The sequence below is a fragment of the Apostichopus japonicus genome, chromosome 9 (genome assembly GCF_037975245.1).
Source record: "Apostichopus japonicus isolate 1M-3 chromosome 9, ASM3797524v1, whole genome shotgun sequence".
Lineage (NCBI taxonomy): Eukaryota > Metazoa > Echinodermata > Holothuroidea > Aspidochirotida > Stichopodidae > Apostichopus > Apostichopus japonicus.
Window position 1 is genome coordinate 24,570,409 of NC_092569.1, and position 20,880 is coordinate 24,591,288.

At 38.4% G+C, this 20,880-nt stretch overlaps 1 protein-coding gene across 8 annotated transcripts in view; it reads left to right on the forward strand.

Annotated features, from left to right (window-relative positions):
• Positions 1-20,880, forward strand: part of LOC139973273 (cell adhesion molecule CEACAM5-like) — a 178,505-nt gene that overhangs the window by 115,514 nt on the left and 42,111 nt on the right. For 5 of the 8 annotated variants that reach the window (XM_071979837.1, XM_071979835.1, XM_071979834.1 and 2 more), the window contains 6 exons: positions 4,291-4,596; positions 5,613-5,903; positions 6,420-6,722; positions 9,971-10,021; positions 11,692-12,003; positions 13,000-13,071. In XM_071979837.1, coding sequence (XP_071835938.1) covers positions 4,291-4,596; positions 5,613-5,903; positions 6,420-6,722; positions 9,971-10,021; positions 11,692-12,003; positions 13,000-13,071 — 1,335 coding nt within the window. The remainder of the gene's footprint in view (positions 1-4,290; positions 4,597-5,612; positions 5,904-6,419; positions 6,723-9,970; positions 10,022-11,691; positions 12,004-12,999; positions 13,072-20,880) is intronic. The other 3 variants (XM_071979831.1, XM_071979832.1, XM_071979833.1) reach the window with 3 other exon arrangements.

A 20,880-nucleotide genomic window follows, 5' to 3' on the forward strand; every position in this document is an offset into this window, starting at 1 on the left:
TAATTTCTGTCTGCCTGTCGAGTACTTCAGTACATGGTAAGTGTAAGATTTGAGGTATAATCAAACTTGGACAAATCAAAATTGAAATTATCACATAAGTCTACATCAAAATATCTTTTTTGATCTGACGTTGTATATAAACCTGTAAGCAAACCGCTTTTTACGCATAACGTGAGGGGACAGAAAACGATTGGGTACTGTTTGGAAAAAAAATACGAATTTCAGTGTTTCATCGAAACGTTTGGTTAATACACTGGAGGAAGCTGAATAGTATAGCAGTGCTGTAGAGGTAGTAAATCAGTCCAAGTAACCTCACAGCAATAAGTCAGTATAGCATACCTTCCTTTGTAATATAATTAAACCGCCAAACATATAACGGTGTAACTTGAATCTTTAAAAGTAAGTGGGCCTTACGTTCGATCCTAGCAGGATCTTCTTCAGAGACTGGATGACCAACGGTGTAACTTGCTTGTCAACTAGTTTGCGGATACTCAAAATTAAAAGAGATCATACTGGGGAGTCTCATTAGACAACTAATAAAACAAGATGGTAAACAATGTCCCTGTATCACAATATAGCTAAATTTTGTACATTATCTTAATTTTGCTCAACGTATTATTTAACATTTCAAAAACGTTTATTTTTCACATAATATTGGAAACGTATTACAACTTCTTCAAAGGTGGTTTTCACAATAAAAATATTGCAATTTGATGCCCAGTGAAAAATGTAAAAAATAAACATACCACATGCGACCGTATGGCAAGCCGTTTTACTTTTTATTCAATATTTAATGATATCTTTAATTATTTGATGATATCATTAAATCAATTGTTGATATCAAGAATTCGAATTGTTGATATCATTAAACCAATTAATGATATCATTAATTCAGTTCATTTTTTGATATCAATAATTCATTGAATGATATCTTTAAAACAATTAGTGATATCAAGAAATGATTTAAAGATATCTTTAAATGTATTTGTGATATGTACATATCACTAATTCGAATTGGTGATATGTACATATCACTAATTCAATTTAATGATATCAACAAATATGACGTCATCTTTACTGATATCACTTATTCGAATTGGTGATATGTACATATCACTAATTCGAATTACTGATATCATGAAATATGACGTCATATTTACTGATATCACTAATTCGAATTAGTGATATGTACATATCATTAATTCGAATTAGTGATATGTACATATCATTAATTCGAATTAGTGATATCATCAAATATGACGTCATATTTACTGATATCAGTAATTCGAATTAGTGATATATACATATCATTAATTCGAATTAGTGATATCTTCAAATATGACGTCATATTTACTGATATGATATGTACATATCACTAATTCGATTTAATGATATCAACAATTATGACGTACATATCAAGAATTCGGCCATATTTAATGATATCATTAAATATGGCTGCGATATGTCTGGTTATACGGCGTAGTCTCAGTAACTCATCCGTAAATAGGCCTTATGGAACTAAGCTGGTGGTAGTTGGTATGGGTCTATTGCAGTGCAGTATACATTACATTAGTTATACGGTAGGCTCAATACGTAAAACTGCTCTTAATATGGCGGGGATTGAAGCTCAACCAGTTCTAGACAGAATATAATGCACTAACCGCACTGCACTGTACTTCCCGCCTCATAATCCCAGGCGCTCAAACTGAGGGCGTAATTGATGATATCATTAAATATGGCCGAATTCGTGATATGTACGTCATATTTGATGATATCATTAATTGGAATTTATGATATCAAAAATTAGAATTAATGATATCATTAAATATGGCCGAATTCGTGATATGTACGCCATATTTGATGATATCAATAATTGGAATTTATGATATCATTAAATATGGCCGAATTCGTGATATGTACGTCATACTTTTTGATATCATTAATTTAAATACAGATATCTGAAATTGAATTTATGATATCTTGAATTGAATTATTGATATCTATAATAGTTCATCTATTTTAAGATATCACAAATTCAATTCTTGATATCAGAAAGTTTAATTATGATATCATCAAATAAAATAATGATATCAATAATTTCCTTGCACCAATTAATGATATCATCAAATATGACGTACATATCATTAAAACAATTTCAGATATCATTAAATAATTGTTGATATCATTAAATAATTGTTGATATCATTAAATAATTGTTTATATCAATAAATACTGAATAAAAAATAAAATGGCTTGCCATACGACCGCGAATACCTTTAAACTTTCTTGCCAAAGCAGAGCTAGAATATCACATAATATACTTAACTAAACTATCATCATACTGCTACTCGGAGTTTCACGGGTACGGCTAGCGCACCGATCATCAGGCAACTGAACTGATCAACACAGGCTATTTCGGTTTCAGGCGTGTGTGTTTACGGTTGCCATGGCGACAGCGCGATAACGGCTCTGTTCATTTGTTGATGCATCTGTCCTTCGATTGTATTATGGCTAGCTTCTCTTACATGCATATATTGCTTGATCCTGATTCGCGTTGGTGTGTGTCGGATTGCTTCAATATGTTCCTTTCAATAGTGTAATAGCTCCCCTTGCTTTTCAGTGCCCAGATCTGCTTGGATAGTTCTGTCTCCTTTTCATATTTTTTGTTGGGAAACGACTTCGTGTGGTTGCGGTACCTAGATTTAAAATCGCCCCCGGTGAGCCCAACGTATGACCACGAATCGGGACCGGAAGTGACGGTGGCTTCGTACACAATTGAATTGGATAAGCACTCTCCGTGCAGAGGGTAGGCTCCTTTATCTCGACAGTTGCAAGTTTTGGTGGCATTTGTTGTTGGGTTGCTTTCCCGCATTATTCTGGTGTTGTGGGACTTGATGATGGAATCCATGTTTTTCATGCAACTGTAGCTCACTTATACATCGTGTTTCTGTTGAAGATCTTCCTCAGCTTGCTCCTACGTGGAAAGTGCCTATCTATGAGCTTGAGGAACTGTGACCCCATGTTGGTTTCCACATTCCTACTAAATGGTGGGTTGAACCACGTGATCTTCCTCTGGCGGTTCTTTCTTTTTTTCTTGGGTGTTGTTGGTGCGCCCCCGTCATCGTATGAGATGGTACGTTCGTACCCGCTTTTCTTTAGCGCTGCGTTGTAAGGCGATATGCCATGCTGAAGACTCCCTCGTTCGACGAGAGTTCCCTGATCCCCTTTTCAATGGCTGTGGGAATGTGTTTGGTGATGGTGGGTGGGTGGTTAGATTTGACATGTATGTAGAGCGGCTCGTCGTTGGGCTTCATGTATGGTTTGCGAGTTCCAGATTCTAGGTCCAGGGTTGTGTCAAGGAAGTTAGTCGGCTTTAGGTTCGGCTGGGCCGTGATGATAAGTCCATGCGCCTGAAAAATCTTGACCAGCTCTTTGCGGGTGCGGTCTGCCTGTCTTCCAGAGTGGATTCGCAAGACGGCAAGGCCGTCATCTCTGTAGAGGCCGACACTGGCCACCTCTAGCTCCGCTTCTAGTTGGTGTAGTATGTAGAGGCCTACCAACTCACACATTTTTGCACCATCGCAAGCACCATCGCAAGAACCATCGTATGCTATATATATATATATATATATATATATATATTCATATATATAATATATTCCCTGTTCTAGATTTGTCAACTCATAATATATATATATCGTTCGAATCCCAGTGGAGGTTGGAAGTTTTTCACTGTTCTGGATTTTCCAACTCATTACAATCACCATGCCAGCCAAACTTCTACTTCAGAAATGGCTTCATTCTTTTAGGACTCACAAAGCTAAGGTATAGGAATCGAACCATGGCCTTGTGGCCGTTGTGCTTGGCTTGCCTAAAAATAATGGTAATTCTGTGTACTTTGTCAGATCGGTGCACTCTGTGCAATTGTAACACGCCCTCACTAACATTTATAGAAAGCATTTAATAGGTATTCACACTACTATAATCATTTCGGTTTAGGTGTTGCCGATTTAGGTCTGTCACATGAAGGTCCAGGGTTCGATCTGCGTGCGTGCTTTGTTGTTAATACGCAGACTGGCGAGAATATTCATATTTATGATTTTTTTCAAGATCGTGGAGTGCATTCGTTCATGTTTATCGAACTGTACTGTTCACAAATTGTTTTCTTTATTTTTCGTTTACTATTTTTATGAACTTATACATTTTAATATTATGTCATGCTGTACAAGTGAACGATATTCCCTATATAATATGGAATTATAATGTGTTCGACTTTCTTTCATATTACAGAAAGCTATTGTCCGTCTCAAGTGAGTGGTCTTTATGGGGAAGAAGGAATGATCAGCTGCTACTTCAGACCTAATTTTCAAACGATAATTTGGTTTGATGAAACCAGCACGCGAGACCCTTTGATTAGATTAGAGCATAGTACCAAAAGTGGCAGGGGCTACGATAGTGGCAAATATGACGTATTACAAAATGGATCCCTTGTCATAAAAACTATTGACTTCATAAATGAACAGCAGTATATAACCGTCGCTGTTATATTTGGATCTACAAATATTACGGAGTTCTCGATTGTATTTTTTGTCATAGGTGAGTTGCCAACCTGTTACGTTATTTTCGTAAACGGTATTGCTAAGAAACAAATTATGCAGCTTTCACAACCTTGCATGATTCAACATAATCTATAACGTAAACTGTATTTACAGTAAACCTCATGTATTTACGCTAATCTTGAAATGTTGAGACTAAATTGAAGTTTTAAATTTGTACAAATATATTTATGGTTACCTTATTTCATGTGTAGTGCAGGGCAATAGTGTTATCAAACACGGGGGAAAGGGGAAGGTGAGGTATATGCTTTCAATGTCAAAAACAATTCTGATAACTGTAACCCATACATGGTGTTATATTAATTGAAAAGAAAGTATTTGATATCTCGCGGGTTTTGCAGATTTATCTGGGAGGAATCTGTTCCGTAACTTATGCCTTATTTTCATCTGTCGTAACAGCTAATTAAATGTTGAACTTGTAATTTGAACACAATTTGTGCCTTTTAGTTATAAAGAAAACCCCTTTTTGAAAGTTAAATTTAGTATCGCGACTCACCGTGTAAGCAAGGTAAACTAATCAAATTAGGGCGTTAACATTTGACTGCTAATATGAGATGAAATTCAATTATTTATGTTGCAGCAATATCGTAGAACAAATTCAGTATAAGGCATATTAACACTACAGTTAAGGTACACACATGTGAGCAATGCGTTACTTGCCGGTACCATGGCACGTGCTACAGAATGAAATAATGCAAATGAGTGTACCATTATCGACCTGAAAAGTTTTACGACAATTCTTTAAAATATAATACAATATAGGAACAAATTGAAACGATGACCTTTGCTTTGTCCCTGCTATTTTATTCAATATAGTAAGAGCTTTCCAAGCATTTCACTTACAGAGTTTAGTTGTAGCGTATACGTTTTGTAATGGTTCCGGTACTGCACAGTTTTCAAGCAGCCCGGATCGCAACTTCATGTCTTTATCTTTATTATAATTGGAATAAGAGAGCTGGGACTGACCGTTAATGGTTTCTTATTCATATCTAACAGAACACTGTCCAACTCAACAGAGTGGCTTCTTTGGAGAAAAGGGAAATATTATTTGCCATTTTAAGCCAAATTTCAATAAGGTTTCGTGGTATTTGGAACAGGATAAACCCCTGCTTCAAATGGAAGGATCCCACATCTCTGGTCTGGGCTACGAGAGCGAGAAGTACAGCATAAAACAGAATGGATCTCTCGTCATACGACGTGTTACTGAAGAAAACGAAGCCATCTACACAGTGATTTTAATTGATGCCTATAATATCTCCACCGTTCATCGCGTGGAATTTAAGCTAGGTAAGTGATGAATGCAGTCTCATATTTAATGCCGTTGTAAAGATTCGGTGTATAGTTTATGATTTTCCATTGTCCAGACAAACAAAATCAATTTAGTACTAAATGTTGAAAATCCAAACCCACTTCATCCTTACTTCTAGTCCTGATCTGAACGAGTCATTAAGTATATTTTTATTTTTAAGATATGATATGTTCGTTTGATGAAAACAAGGAAACAATATAAATATGTAGTCGACATGACAGTTTACTATAAATACACACACACACACACACACATATATATATATATATATATATATATATATATATATATATATATATATATATATATATATATATATATATGATGAAGTTGGTTTGTTTGCGTCGATCTTGGCGCAGAGTGCTCCATGTCCGGTGGACAGAGCGAGATATATGTTGAGACTAGTTGAGACTACTAGTGTTCCACTAGTCTCAACTAGTCTCAACATATATATATATATATTTCTTACCTGAAATTTTCCTTCATTTTTGCAGAGACTGGTTGCTGTGGTAGCCAATATGGCTACTGCGGAAAAAAAGGCATAATCAATTGTAACTTCGAGCCAGGTTATGAAGATGTATATTGGTATGATGATACTATCGAGCATACATCAATTATTAGATTAGAGAACGGAATTAAATCAGGAAAAGGTTACCATAGTAACGAATATGACGTCTCACAAAATGGATCCCTTGTCATTAAGAATGTACAGCTCAAACATGAACAGGAGTATAAAGTCATCCGATATGGCGGCGAAAACCAAATTATGGAATACAGAATCACGTTTTCTGTCATCGGTGAGTGCTTACGAAGTTCATACTTTACATCCATGTACTAAATAGTCCCAAGAACGCCGTCTTATAAACATAAAATCATTGAACCTTATTTAACAAATAAAGCAATACAATCTAAAAGTAAATGCACCACTCCCAAAGTAGAATATAAACTAATAATCGAAAATACAGGATTTAGTTGTCGGCCAACATATTATGAGGCGAATGTGACTTACGTGACTTAGCGTCAAAGCAAAGCTAAAATAAACCGCGGTAAGTGCGTTAAAGCAGAACAACAATTATGACGACTTTAATACTTGTACTGATATCACCTTCCATGCTGTCCCTATTTCAGGCGCGTATCCAGGATTTTCTAACCCGGGGGGGGGGGGCGCGAATTACTATCTAAGCGGAGCGCCACCATCGGTTGGCGCGCAGCGTACAAGAAAATTTCTGGTTTTGATACCCCCCAGATCACCGGAAATGGCACTTCTCGGGCTTGAAAATGATCAACCAGATGTACCCTTTTACCTGAGAACCAAGTATTTCCCAATAGTTTTCTTTCCATCCATAACCTTTTTGAAGATTTTCACCAGTCACACGTCATGTTCGACCTCATCGCATCTCCTGTGGATCATTGCTTTTGTAGGTGATTCTACGTCGCCGTCCACAATACCCAACAGCCCCACTTTTCAAGGTTTTCAGCCCATTATTTGTTCAGAATTTGAAAATTCACATTTCTCGTGAATAAACTCACTTCAAAACATACCAATAATGTTGCAAAAAATGTCATCTACGGACAACCAATATAGAAAAACCTCCTTGAACCCCTAACAGACCGGTCAAAATTACACTAGTAGAGGGAAGTATGATGAAGAATGTTGGTCAGGAAATTTTCGAAAATTCAGACACACTAATTTATTGGTGTAGAAATATTAAAACCTCTTATAACGGCTATTATAAAACTTGGTTGAAGGAAATGAAAAAATACCAGATATTTCCTTCAACCGAACAATATACACATAGGCGTAGGAGGCAGGGGCTCCTACTGAAAGAAAAATAAATTGCAATGATGTAGCTAAAGGAAATGAATAGTTTAAAAAATATCTCCTTGATAATTAAAATAAAGTTGTAAGCTTGGCCGACTAATTCGACATTACTAATGTAAAAGAGAATTTGACATAATTGGACCTAGAATGCTTTCTCTCCATCTACATAAGACATTTCGTTGTTTACAGCATCCCGCGGTATACTGCGCAATTTCCACGAACCGTACGGTACACAATGACATGCGAGGTAGTAACCGATGCTTACTTATATGATACTGATATTAACGTGTTAAACGCGCGCGGATCGAGCGAAAAATTTAGGTTATATTTTTCGGGTAAAGTCGTTACAGTCCCCAAAATCAAATGGGTTACTATGACTACACACATCGACAGTTTTGAGGGTGTTCATCATGGAACCTCGATTTTCATGCTCACTGATATATGATGTGATATCTGCTGTGTGGTTTACAAATTCGAACAGGCGCGTAGCGAATACTTTGCCAAGGGAGGGGCGAAGCCTGTAGGCAAACTATCTAAGCGTAGCGCCACCACGAGTTGGCGCGAAGCGTACAAGAAAATTTTGGCCGAAAATGCCTCCCAGATCACTGGATATGACACTTCCACTGCCTTGTAAGTTACATCTAAGCATTTTCTATTTTGAATTTACTAGCGATATCATAAGAAAAAATATGCTCGGGGGCGGTCGCCCCCTTCCCGAAATGCGTCATGTTCTCCGACGACTCCGACCAGCCACAGTTGGTTTCATAGCACAATGGTTTAAGGCGTCCATACACACACACACGCGTTATGGTAGACCATATATAGTATATATATAGATACATTAGTGAGAGAGGAAAAATGGAAACGTCAAAAATGGAGTTGTCGGTGAAAGGGGTAGGGTGATGCGCACGCCCCTTCCGACATCCTCGATCCGTCACTGGCTACCCTGTGTATATAATAGGGATCAGCGCTGTAATGATGTCACTGTTCGTCTTTCTCTTCCAGGTGTCTTGGCATATTTATTCTACTCCCTCCTCTTTTTTCTCTCTTTCTTCTTTTTCTTTTCCCTTCCTTCCTCCTCCTCTTTTCCCCCTCTTTTTTCCTTTTTTTCTTCTCTTTTTTTCCTCTCCTCTTTTTCTTACCCGGGGGGCGCGCGCCCCCAACGCCCCCCCTGGATACGCACCTGTATTTTATCCTTGAAAATTTCTGTACGGGAGGGAGGGGATCATTGTCAAGTGCTACTGAAGTTGCAAAAGGGAAACATTTGCTAGATAAGTTGTACGGTTTGATATTTTACATAAATAATTGGCCAGACGTTGGGCAGGCTATAGAATGATCATGAATATGAAACATTGAATTACGCAATACTCTCTCACCACCAATATCATCATACTAATTGCATGTCTCATTATAACTTGATTTGTATCATACACCAGAGCTAATATTACCTTATGGTTTAAGCATACCAGAGCAATTAGTTGATTTGAGGTAGACAGTTGTATTGGGGATTAAAGCGCGTGCACGTGAAAGGCCCTTCCACTCTGTAATTAATAATATAAAGCTTGAATTTATGCATGCACAGGTTGCAATATTTTTCATGACTTGAACTTGTTCCATGCAACATGCCATATAATTTGAGGTGAGATATCAGTGCCCCCTCCCTTAAGCTTTTCTTATCAATGTCTAACTTCTGGAAAACTGTTTGTATCGTCAGCAGGCTAAACATATAGGTCTACGCAGATAATCGATTTTGCTCCCCAAACAGTTTTCTCCACATCCACCACCGTCAAATACCATCAGCATGTTCCCTTGGAGGAGGGAAGACGTAATGCACCCTTTGTGAGAACATAAACCCTGTTGATAATTGGTGGAGGTTAAATGTCATTTTGGGTCGACAAGTAACACACTGAAAACTTAAATAAACATGATCTGTCCAAAGTTAAAATTCATTAGTGCAACAACATTGCTGCACGCTTGAAGAGGAAATGGACGACACCCTTGCACTTAGTTGCTCACCACAGAGTAAATGCTAGCAAATTTAACTGATAGAGTGAAAGCTGTCAATCCATTTAGAGCTAAATTGGCATGAATTCCCTCTATGATAACAGTAGTTTCAGTACAAGTAAAATTTGATCATCCTGAACACTCACAAAGAGGGACTAAATGTTACCGATTTAATAACTCACGAATGAAAACATTTTGTTTATCTATATGTGTTTGAAGGGGCAGGAGTACCAAGCTGTTGGTCCAATGGAACGGCATCTACCAATCCAGGTAAGAACCATAAACAATGTCTACAATTAAATATATTAAGGTTCACGCTGTATGAAATAGATATTTCAAGAACAGATAAATGTATTTATTAATAGTGTCTGTTTTGTTATATACTCTAATCTTCAATTGTTAAGAGTGTTCAGGAAGATCACTATATAACCTGGACAATGCCAGACTTCTCTTCTGTGCAAAGTTAGCTATGACAGAGTGAAAGAACTCATTCCTTTTAGAACTTGATTGACATGTAGTTATACTCTCTGGTAAGAGTAACTTTCACTTCTGTAAATTGCGATCATCCTCAACACCATAGATAGTAAATTCTCAATTCGCTGAATTGATGCGTGTACATCCCTTATGAATGTTACTTGTGTTTATTGACCGACGTATGAGCATAGTTGTTAGTGCCTCATTCCAGTTGGGAAGCATGTCATGTGACACTGGACCGTCTTGAAATTGTGTAATACAATATCAGACTCAATATTCACAGCTTCATCTGCAAAATGTGCATTCCTATGTCTTGAAAAGTTTAAAAAAAAAGTTAAAACACCACTGAGTAGATATATATATATATAAATATATATATATATATATATATATATATATATATATATTTATAATTTGGTGTCTACTTAATGATGATGGTAATAACGGAGGTGATAAAATTTTGCCAGTGAGTTACCAACTGTTTGCTTTATAAACGTGTTCAAAAGACGTAAAATAAACAAAGCATCACACATAATTTTACAACCGAGAATCAAAAATACGTTTACTGGCAGTTTTTAATGTTAGTTAAATAGTAAATTCTCATTACAATCCGCCATCACTAGTAATTGCAGAGACTGATAATTCACGCAGTGAGACCACAGAGCTCCAATTTGCTACAGCATACACAACGGAAACTACCAAACCAAATAACATCAAATATGACCTTATACCGAAATTGGAAGTATGCAGCAGTTTAATGAATGCTCTTCTTTTAAAGTAATGATGTTGATTGTTGAAGTTGGGGCTGGGCTGGGGTTCCTCCTCCGGAAGAAAAAGTGACAAGTTGTAGGTCAAATGGTTCATTCTGAGGCATAATAAGACTATAAATTATGTCTGTATAAGTAGCAATTAAAACGTTATCATAACACTAATCAAATGGAAGGGCTGTAGCAACACTTGCACCTAGATTTCGTATATCCCTATGTTTGCGTTCCTGTCACCATAGAAAAGGGGAGGCGAAAAGAAAAAAGGCCTTCGTTCTGCATTTATTTTCTTTGCATTTCTCTTCGGCGGAGCCGTTGACTTATGAAGAAATATCTTAGATATATGTGAACAGCTATTAACAGATTAAGCAGCTGCGGGAAACGGTAAGAAGTAGATTATACGTGTCTCATGAATCGTTTCTCTTCTTCTCTCCGTGATTTCTCTCATATTCAATCCTTGGTGCAATTTCACATTTTGTGATGCCATCTTAAAAGCAGTAAATGTCGGGTATGCCTACCAATTTCATAGAACTGAATTTATAACTTGCTCGGCAATAAGCGTTGCCGTTTTCCTCGCTTCTTACTTGGAACCCTAATCTATATTAAAGCTGTGATTGGTACTTTATGAGATTTCAAGATGTCACCGACGATGTATTCTCACCGTATTTCAATGTATTTCTCATCTAAAATTTCAAATCTTAGTGTTTGCAGAGAATCATTGCGTATCTCCCCAGCATGGCTACCTCGGAAAAGAAGGCATCATTAGTTGCAACATCCAACAAGGCATAGACGTATATTGGTTAAATGAAACTGACGAGTACCATCATCCATTTATAAAAAGGGAGTCCGGACATATAAGTGGATCTGGTTACAAAAGCAATGAATACGACATATTACAAAATGGATCCCTTGTTATCAGGAATGTACAGTACAAACATCAACAATCGTACCAAGTCACATTTCCTTTCGATATTGGATCCCAAGTTGATTTGCGTGTTGACTTTTTGGTCATTGGTGAGTAATTGTCAAGTTCATATAAACTGTGTATCCATGATCAGAATGGTGCCAAGAATCGCCTGAATTAATATAACACCATACAAAGTAATACAAAATGATCTCCAAAACACGTAATTTAAGCAAGTAATGAGAATTCAAACTTTAAGAGTGTTCAGGGTTATCACTATAAGCTGTTCTGAGTAAACTTAGCTCTGAAGAGTGATATCACGCACTCTTGTGAGACATTAATAAACATGAAGTCATTCTTTGATAAGAGTGACTTTAACTTCTTTAGTCAGTAATGATCATCTTGAACACACCAAAGAACGGATTCTCATTTCTCGAAAATATGGTGTGTACATCCCGTATGATTGTTACTTGTCTTTATGTGCCACTCAAGCTTATATACAATGTTTATATTTCCGTGTCCATGTAAAGCGAAATCTACCAAAACAGTAAGGTAAAAATTGAACTTCTGCTGATTGAAAGTATAGTTACTTTATTAGTTCTTAGACTTTAAAACTTATCCTTTGAATATACCAATTAATGGATCGGGTCATTTTAAGAGACGTCTGTATGCTGGTTCGAAATATCAAAAACCCGTTCGGCCAACATAGTCAACTTTAATTGCCGAAATGTTGTGAAAAGGTGCTGGTGCTCCTACACGAACAGTTAGGCCTACAGTCATTTAATGCAAACATATTGCCTATAATATATTATTCACAAGTAATGGGAATTAATCTTAAAGAGTGTTCAGGGTGACCACTATAAGCTGGTCTGAGTAAAATTAGCTCTGAAAGAGTAAAATCATTCACTTTTGTTAGACATGAAGTCACCCCCCTGATAAGAGCGACTTCCACTAGTATATTTAGATCATCTCGAACACAACAAAGAACGAATTCTCATTCTTCGTAATGTATGGTGTGTACAACCCAAAAGAATGTTTCTTGCCTTTAATTACCTGTCACATATAAATACATACTTTTTTATTTGCGTGTCCATTTAAACCGAAAGTTCCGACGACTTCAAACAGCGGTAGCACGTTACCAAGTGAAGTGACCAGTATTGTACAATCTACCAAAGTAGGTAAGAATAAATTTAAAATATCAATCAAGTTCTTGGTTTATATACTACTTTAAAACTAATGAAATGCTCATGGACTAATTTTCTCTCCTTTCAGAAGTTATCTTTTTTTTTATAAAACGTGCTTTAAAAGTTGAATCCTGTACATTCGTGGTTATTTAATCGGAATCTCCATAAGCAGTTTTCGGTTGTCACTGTGTGCAGACAATCTCATTCATAGTTCGGTAATATTTTCAACTTACTTCAAATGTTCAGGAACGTTCAAAGTGAATGATGATCCCACATGCATGGACTTTTAAATTTTGTAAAGTTATTAATTACTTACAATATAATTGTATGTGAAATTATAATGATGATGGTAATAACGACAGTGTTAACATTTTGCCAGTGAGTTACCAACCGCTTGCTTTATATTCGTGTTCAAAAGGCGCAAAATAAACATATATAGCATCACACATAATTTTACAACTGAGAATCAAAAATACGTTTACTGTTTTTAATGATAGTTAGATAGTAAAATATCATTACAATCCGCCATCACTGGTAATTGCAGAGACTGATAATTCGCGCAGTGTGACCACAGAGCCCCAATTTATAACTGCATACAGAAGGAAACTACCAAACCAAATAAGATCAAAAATGACCTTATGCCAAGTTGGAAATGTGCAGCAATTTATTAAATGCTCTTCTTTTAAAGTAATGATATGTGAAAAAGTTGGGGCTGGGGTTCCTCCTTCGGAAGAAAAAGTTAAAAGTTGTAGGTCAAATGGTTTATTCCGAGGCATATTAAGACTATAAATCATGTCTGTATAAGTAGCCATGAAAACGTTATTATAACACTAATCAAATAAAAGGGCTGTAGCAACACTTGCACCTAGATTTCTTAAATAATATTTACCCGTATCATGTAAAAGAAATTATTTGTTAGATATATTAGATATATTGTAAACCAGCGGTCTGCAACCTTTTCAGGCCACGAACTAGCCAATGTTTTTAGCAATCAGTCTCGACCAATTGATTTTCACGATATCGCGCAGTACAATTTTACTTTTTCTGTCGGCATTCAGCACAGCCGAAACTAATGTTGACAGTTTTCAGCGATTTCTGAAACGACCGCGCGCCCCATCGACAAGTCCCCTTGTTGTGGATCATCGGTATAACTATCTATAACGTTATATTTTATGTATATCGTTTTATTATAATTTAATAAGATATATTGTGGAAACATTTTCTGGAACTGATTCATTGTATTTTATCAACAGAGGATTCCAACAGAGGAAACCTATATTGGATATGGATTGTCGTCGTCCCCGCCGTCGTCGCCGTCTTCGTCGTCTTAGTAGTAATCAAAAGAAAAAGCATCATGTTGTACTGTGAAAAAAGAGGAGAAAAAGGGAAAGGTGAAAAGGAAAACCCTGAAGAAGGACAGGAAATGTTGTAATAATCGCCGCTGGTCCATATATATATATGAACAAAACTCTGCTGTAACCATGTGACTATATGTCATCTTGGTATTCAGTGGTTTACGTGGAGTTGTAAAATGGGTTGCGGCTATTTACCCGATCGCTGAGTTAATTAGCATGGCCCGCTTGCCTCTTTACCCACAGAGCCGTATATCTATATCAATGGCTCAGTTCACCGGACCATTCACCATTATCTAAGAGGCTCATCATGCTATCATAAGGAACGAATTTGTGTACATGCAGCGCACTTTAAACAGTGAAATCGTGCGGAGTGTTCAAATGCATTATATTATGTTTTTGTATTACATAAAAGACAAAGGCGTGCCTTTTTAAGCAAAGTATCTTAATACAAGTTGTCAAATGTACCTGTAAGCAGTTTTGAGGTGGTAAGCAGGCGCGGCGGAACGGAAAAATTATTGGGGGGGGGCTAATGTGTGGAGACTATCTAAGCGGAGCGCCACCATCGGTTGGTGCGGAGCGTACAAGAAAATTTTGGGTTTTTTCAAACCCCCAGATGGCCGAAAACGGCATTTCCCGAGTGTTTTATGCTGCGAATACCTAGCCCTAAATTATGGGTCTCAAGCCTGCAATTTCTCAGATTGCACGAGAAAGTCTGTAAAAACATTGTAATTTGTATATTCGATGGTGTTTTAAGAGTGTAGCTATTACTCGTAGTGTACTCGAAAAGACGTTTTTCAGTGTAGTAAGGGCAGTGGCGGAGCTAGGGGTAATGGTCGGGGGGGGGGGGCAAGAATGGTCTGTAGGGCGCTTTCGACACTATCTAAGCGGAACGCCACCACAGGTTGGCGCGGAGCGTACAGAAAATTTGTGAGTAAAGATACTCTATAGATTGCAGGAAATGACCCTTTCCGAGCCTTGCTAATTTGCAGATAAACGGAGAATAAATAGGTGTCGTCGCCATTTTGCCGGAAAATTACACCAACAGAATATGACAAATGTCAATAGGTAGATGAGAGCGCAATAAAATAGTCAATAATCGCGAATAAGTAAAAAGTAGTGAAAAGCTGAAAAGGGCGCCAGCAGTCCATTTGAGTCCGTCAGGGTGAGGGGGCATCCGCCCCCTGACTGTATGGACGCTCCGCCACTGAGTAAGGGGATGTTGGAGAACTGGCTGAAATGAGGCAAGTCATTATCCTAAGACGAAGTTGTGTTGCGCTTACCGGTACTCACACTCACTGCTTCCACTTTTCACGGGGCGTGAAGACGCGGTTGGGGTGACAATGTGGTCTATAGCCAGGGGACGGGCCGAGGGTCCCCCAGCATTTACTAAAATTATTACACCTATATAGTATACGTGTGCATCGGACAGATCGACAAGTATGCATTGAAAATGGGCAGATGCACGTTTCGGAGCCTTGGTAAATATTGGGGGGGCTTATCATGCATTTGCCCCTCAACTTTTTCATTGGGGGCTGAGAACCCCCCCCCCAAGCCCCCCCCCCCGGTTCCGCCGCCACTGGTGGTAAGGCGAGTTCGTTGAAACCGAATCCAGTATAGGAGATGTTGGTGTTCTTCTACAAAACTAAAATAAATATTTAGACACATATATACATAATCAGGCAAAATAAGGCCAATGAAAATTAATTTTCATACATGACATCAAGTTGTACAAGTTGCTTTAATTTAAACCCTTCCTTTCTGCAGAAGTGTCATGAAACGTACAATATGTGATGAAGTGTGGTTTCACCATGGGAGATGTATTTCACTTGAACAGCTTTATTATATAAATTGTTGTAATAAATGTACGAAAATAGATTTGCAATAGTTTGCTTGGTTCCCAGTGCGCTCTTTATTTAGAATATCATCATAATGCACCTATTTTATAACAATGTTATTTTTCTTCAGTAGGAAAATGATTTTTGCATTTTTAATTAAAAATATAATATCTAGTACAATTGCCATAATGGCATCATTAATCTCTGCTATATATATATATATATATATATATGTGTGTGTGTGTGTGTGTGTGTGTGCGTATGCGTGTGTGTGTGTGGGTGCGTGTGTGTGTGTGTTTTGATACTAGTTGAGACTAGTGAAACACTAGTAGTTGTAACTCGGAGTTTCACGCGTTTTAGCGATCGTCAGACAACTGATAGGGGATTACCGGGGATTATAGGGTTGTTGGTGTATTGTTCTTCTGTCAGCGTTTTCTCTTTTGCGTCCGTTCTGTTGGTGGGTTTGTTCGACTTTCTTTGGTGTTCGGCTGTTCGTGTATTCTCTTTTGCGTCCGTTCTGTTGGTGGGTTTTTTTGCCTTTCTTCGGTGTTCGCTCCTTAGTTGTGTGTGGTTCCCTTGACTGTGTTTGGTGGTTGGACTGTAGTTGTTTATGTAGAACTTGTTTTCGTGGCGGCACTTCCCGACGAGGATCCTATATATTCATGGAGCATAACTTGAAACTACCAGTTGTCTGACGATCGCTAAAACGCGTGAAACTCCGAGTTACAACTACTAGTGTTCCACTAGTCTCAACTAGTATCAACACATATTCCGCTCTGTCCACTGGACATAGAGCACTCTGCGCCAAGATAGACGCCAATCAACCAACTCTACCTACGCTCCTGACCAGTCAATCGAGCACTCTCGCCTATCTGCAATAGATGGAACAATGGAACAGCCGAACCAAGTTAGCTTCAACTACTCCATGAAGAACATCCCTATTCCAACTGCCAACACCTACAAGAAGAAACTCATCGAAAAATTCGAAAACGTCATCAAACGTATGATATGGAAAGCTTCCTTCTTCCTAAAAACATGCAATAACAACGAAGAAGAAGTCGAGGAGGATGACGAGCACCACCCAGCCCATACGTAGAATTTCGGATTCAAAAGCAAGAAGTGCTCACCGCAAATTGAAGAACTGAAGCTGTTCGAGGACGACTTGCTCCGTATGATTGAGAACGTGAAGTTCAAAAAAATCACCAACCAATTCCAAGACAAACTCAGAAAAGACGTCAGCAGGATCAAGAAATCTACCAAACTGCTCATCCCGGCCGACAAAACCAGAAACCTGTACGAGACAGACACCCAACTACACGGAAAACTCCTCAGGCAACACATCACTAAGCATTACCAGACGACCTCCATGGCATCTGTCAACAGTATCAACGCTGAAGCCAGAACCATAGCCGAGAAACTTGGGATCGACAACCACATGGAATCGATGGCCACCAAGCAAGCTTTCATCACCCTTAAAGACCACAAGGGCAACTTTGAAAACAACCTCCCATGCAGGCTCATCAACCCGACAAAGAACGAAACAGGCCTCATAAGCAAGGTCATCCTAGACAGAATAAAACAACGCCATAAGAACCGCCACGAAAGTCAACCAATGGAGGAACACGTCATTCGTCATCGAATGGTTCAAGAACATACTAGACAAACAGAAATACACCTTCATCAGCTTCGACATCGTTGAATTCTACCCCTCCATAAGAAGACGCCTGCTGGAAAAAGCCTTATTTATGGCCAAAGAACACACCCACATCTCCAACCAAGACATACTGATCATAATGCACTCCAGGAAGTCACTCCTATTCGACAACGGTACACCTTGGACGAAGAAAGGACACAACGACCTCTTTGATGTCACCATGGGCAGTTACGATGGGGCCGAGGTATGTGAGCTTGTAGGACTCTACATCCTAAACACACTAGCAACAGAATATGGGAAGGAATGCATCGGGCTATACAGGGACGACGGTCTAGCAGCCTTCAAAAACACCAACGGAAGTAAAGCAGACCGAATAAGGAAACACCTGATCAGCTTATTCAAAGAACTGGGGCTCAACATCACCATCGACTGCAACCTGAAGATCACAAACTTCCTCGACGTAACCCTCAACCTCAACACCGGAAAATTCTACCCTTACAGGAAGCCCAACGATCACCCAGTGTACATCCACAGAAATTCCAACCACCCACCCAACATCACCAGGTCCCTACCAGCCTCAATCAGCAGACGCATCTCCGCCATCTCCCACGACGAGGAAATCTTCAAGAAAGCCGTACCTGCCTACGACTACGAGGAAGCTCTCAAGTAAAGTAACTACACCGAGGGTCTCTCATACATCGCCCATCAACCAACCAAGAACAACCGAAACAGAAAACGCAACATCATCTGGTTCAACCCACCAGCAACGTAGCCACGAACATAGGAGGCACATTCCTGAACTCATCAACAAACACTTCCCGAAGACATCGAAACTACACAAGATTTTCAACAGAAACATCGTGAAAGTCAGTTACAGTTACATGCCCAACATCGCCAGCATCATCAAAGGGCACAACAAACGTATAGCAACCACCGATACAACAAACGAAAAGGAATCTTGTAACTGCCGGAAAAAGGACACATGCCCACTAAATGGAAACTGCCAGGCATCAAACATTATATACAAGGCTGAAGTGAAAACTACCGACAACTGCATGACAGACATAGGCCTAACGGAACCCCCTTCAAGCTCAGATATGGTAACCACAAGATGTCGTTCAACCACGAAAAATACCAAAACGCAACAAAACTCTCAAAGCACATCTGGCAGCTGAAACAGAGCAACCAGCCATTCACTATCAATTGGTCGATCGCCAGCAGAGCCAAAGCCTACAACAATGAGTCGAAGCGGTGTAACCTCTGTCTCACTGAAAAACTCATCATCATCAACACAGACAAACGGACCCTCCTGAACAAACGCCCAGAGCTCATATCGAAGTTCCGCCACGAAAACAAGTTCTACATAAACAACTACAGTCCGACCAATAAATATTATAAATAATAATAATAAATATTACCGTCCAGCACTGTCTTAAAAATCGTGAATCCCGCACAGTACTATTTTCATCTAAAATCCCGACATTCCTAACAATATATTCAACATAAATTGGGCCTAGCAAATACCAAAATCATACAGACTAATAATACATCAGTTACGCATGCGAGAAACATTACTTACGGCTCTCAATCGGTCCCTTGTAAAATCTCTTTGAAACAAACTAATAACTTTTATAAGGTACCGATATATTTCACTCAAAAAATTTAAAATGTAAATTGTTAGCAAAACTAGTATTTGTTCATGTGCTTATAAAGCTACACAAGTGCCAGCATTTGACATCTGAGCACGTTCAAAAATCGAAACATTTCTCAAAGGGGAGACCCCTTCCCCGGGACTCAGGAAATCCTGGGCACATCCCTGTACATATATATATATATATATATAGATATATATATACATAAATATATATATATATACACTATATGTATAGATATATATACACTATTTGTATAGATATATATACACTATATATATATAGATATATATATACACTATATATATATATATCTAAATATACACATATATACATATATACTAAACACTATACACTATAGACAATACACTATGCGACTACGTTGTGCATGGTTCCTTCAACTGCAAAATTGCATATGAAAGTCCAATAAGGTCCATGTTTAATCGGCAAAAGAAGATATACGTTTACGTAGATTATTTTTGGCTCAACTTGAGACTGTTATCCAACACGGTAAAACCTCAGCATAACAAAATCAGATGAAGATGCAGAAGAATTTGGGAGTTTCTGCTTATTTTTACAGCCAGGATTAGTAGGTCACCTTACGCATGCAGGGTTTTGTTTTATCTTTGGACAGAAACAAACAAGAACATAGAAATAGATTTATTACTATCAGTGATATCATCGTGGTCGACGCTCTCGCCAAACATCAAACATACTTCGAACTTTGGATTACTATTCAGCCCTTAGTTTGTGGCAGTTACTATGTAGCCATTTGTTTCTTTAGTTTGACTGACTTATATTCCAGAGGTCGCTGGTTCGAATCACGTTCTGGCTCCAGAAGCTACTGGTTCTAATCATGTTCTAGCGCAAGAGGTCATTGGTCCTAATCACGTTCTAGCTCCAGAGGTCACTGGTCCTAATCACGTTCTAGCTCCAGAGGTCACTGGTCCTATTCCCGTTCTAGCTCCAGAGGTCACTGGTGCTAATCACGTTCTAGTTACAGAGGTAACTGGTCCTAATCCCGTTCTAGCTCCAGAGGTCACTGGTCCTAATCACGTTCTAGCAATACATTTCGTTGTTCTATTCCATTGACTTAAATCCAGTCAGCTTGCCATTGTTCAGTGAACTAAATTGGGTAACCCGGAGAAAAGTCCATAAAGTTAGCAATATTGTGTCACCCGTCTATACATCCACACAAAGTTGTCACATAATACAGCATTCCAATAGTTGTGGTGTCCTTGTAGGGAAGCTAGTGCAACGATACTAATAATCATTCGGGTAACCCTTCTAGTGATAAGGAGGTTACA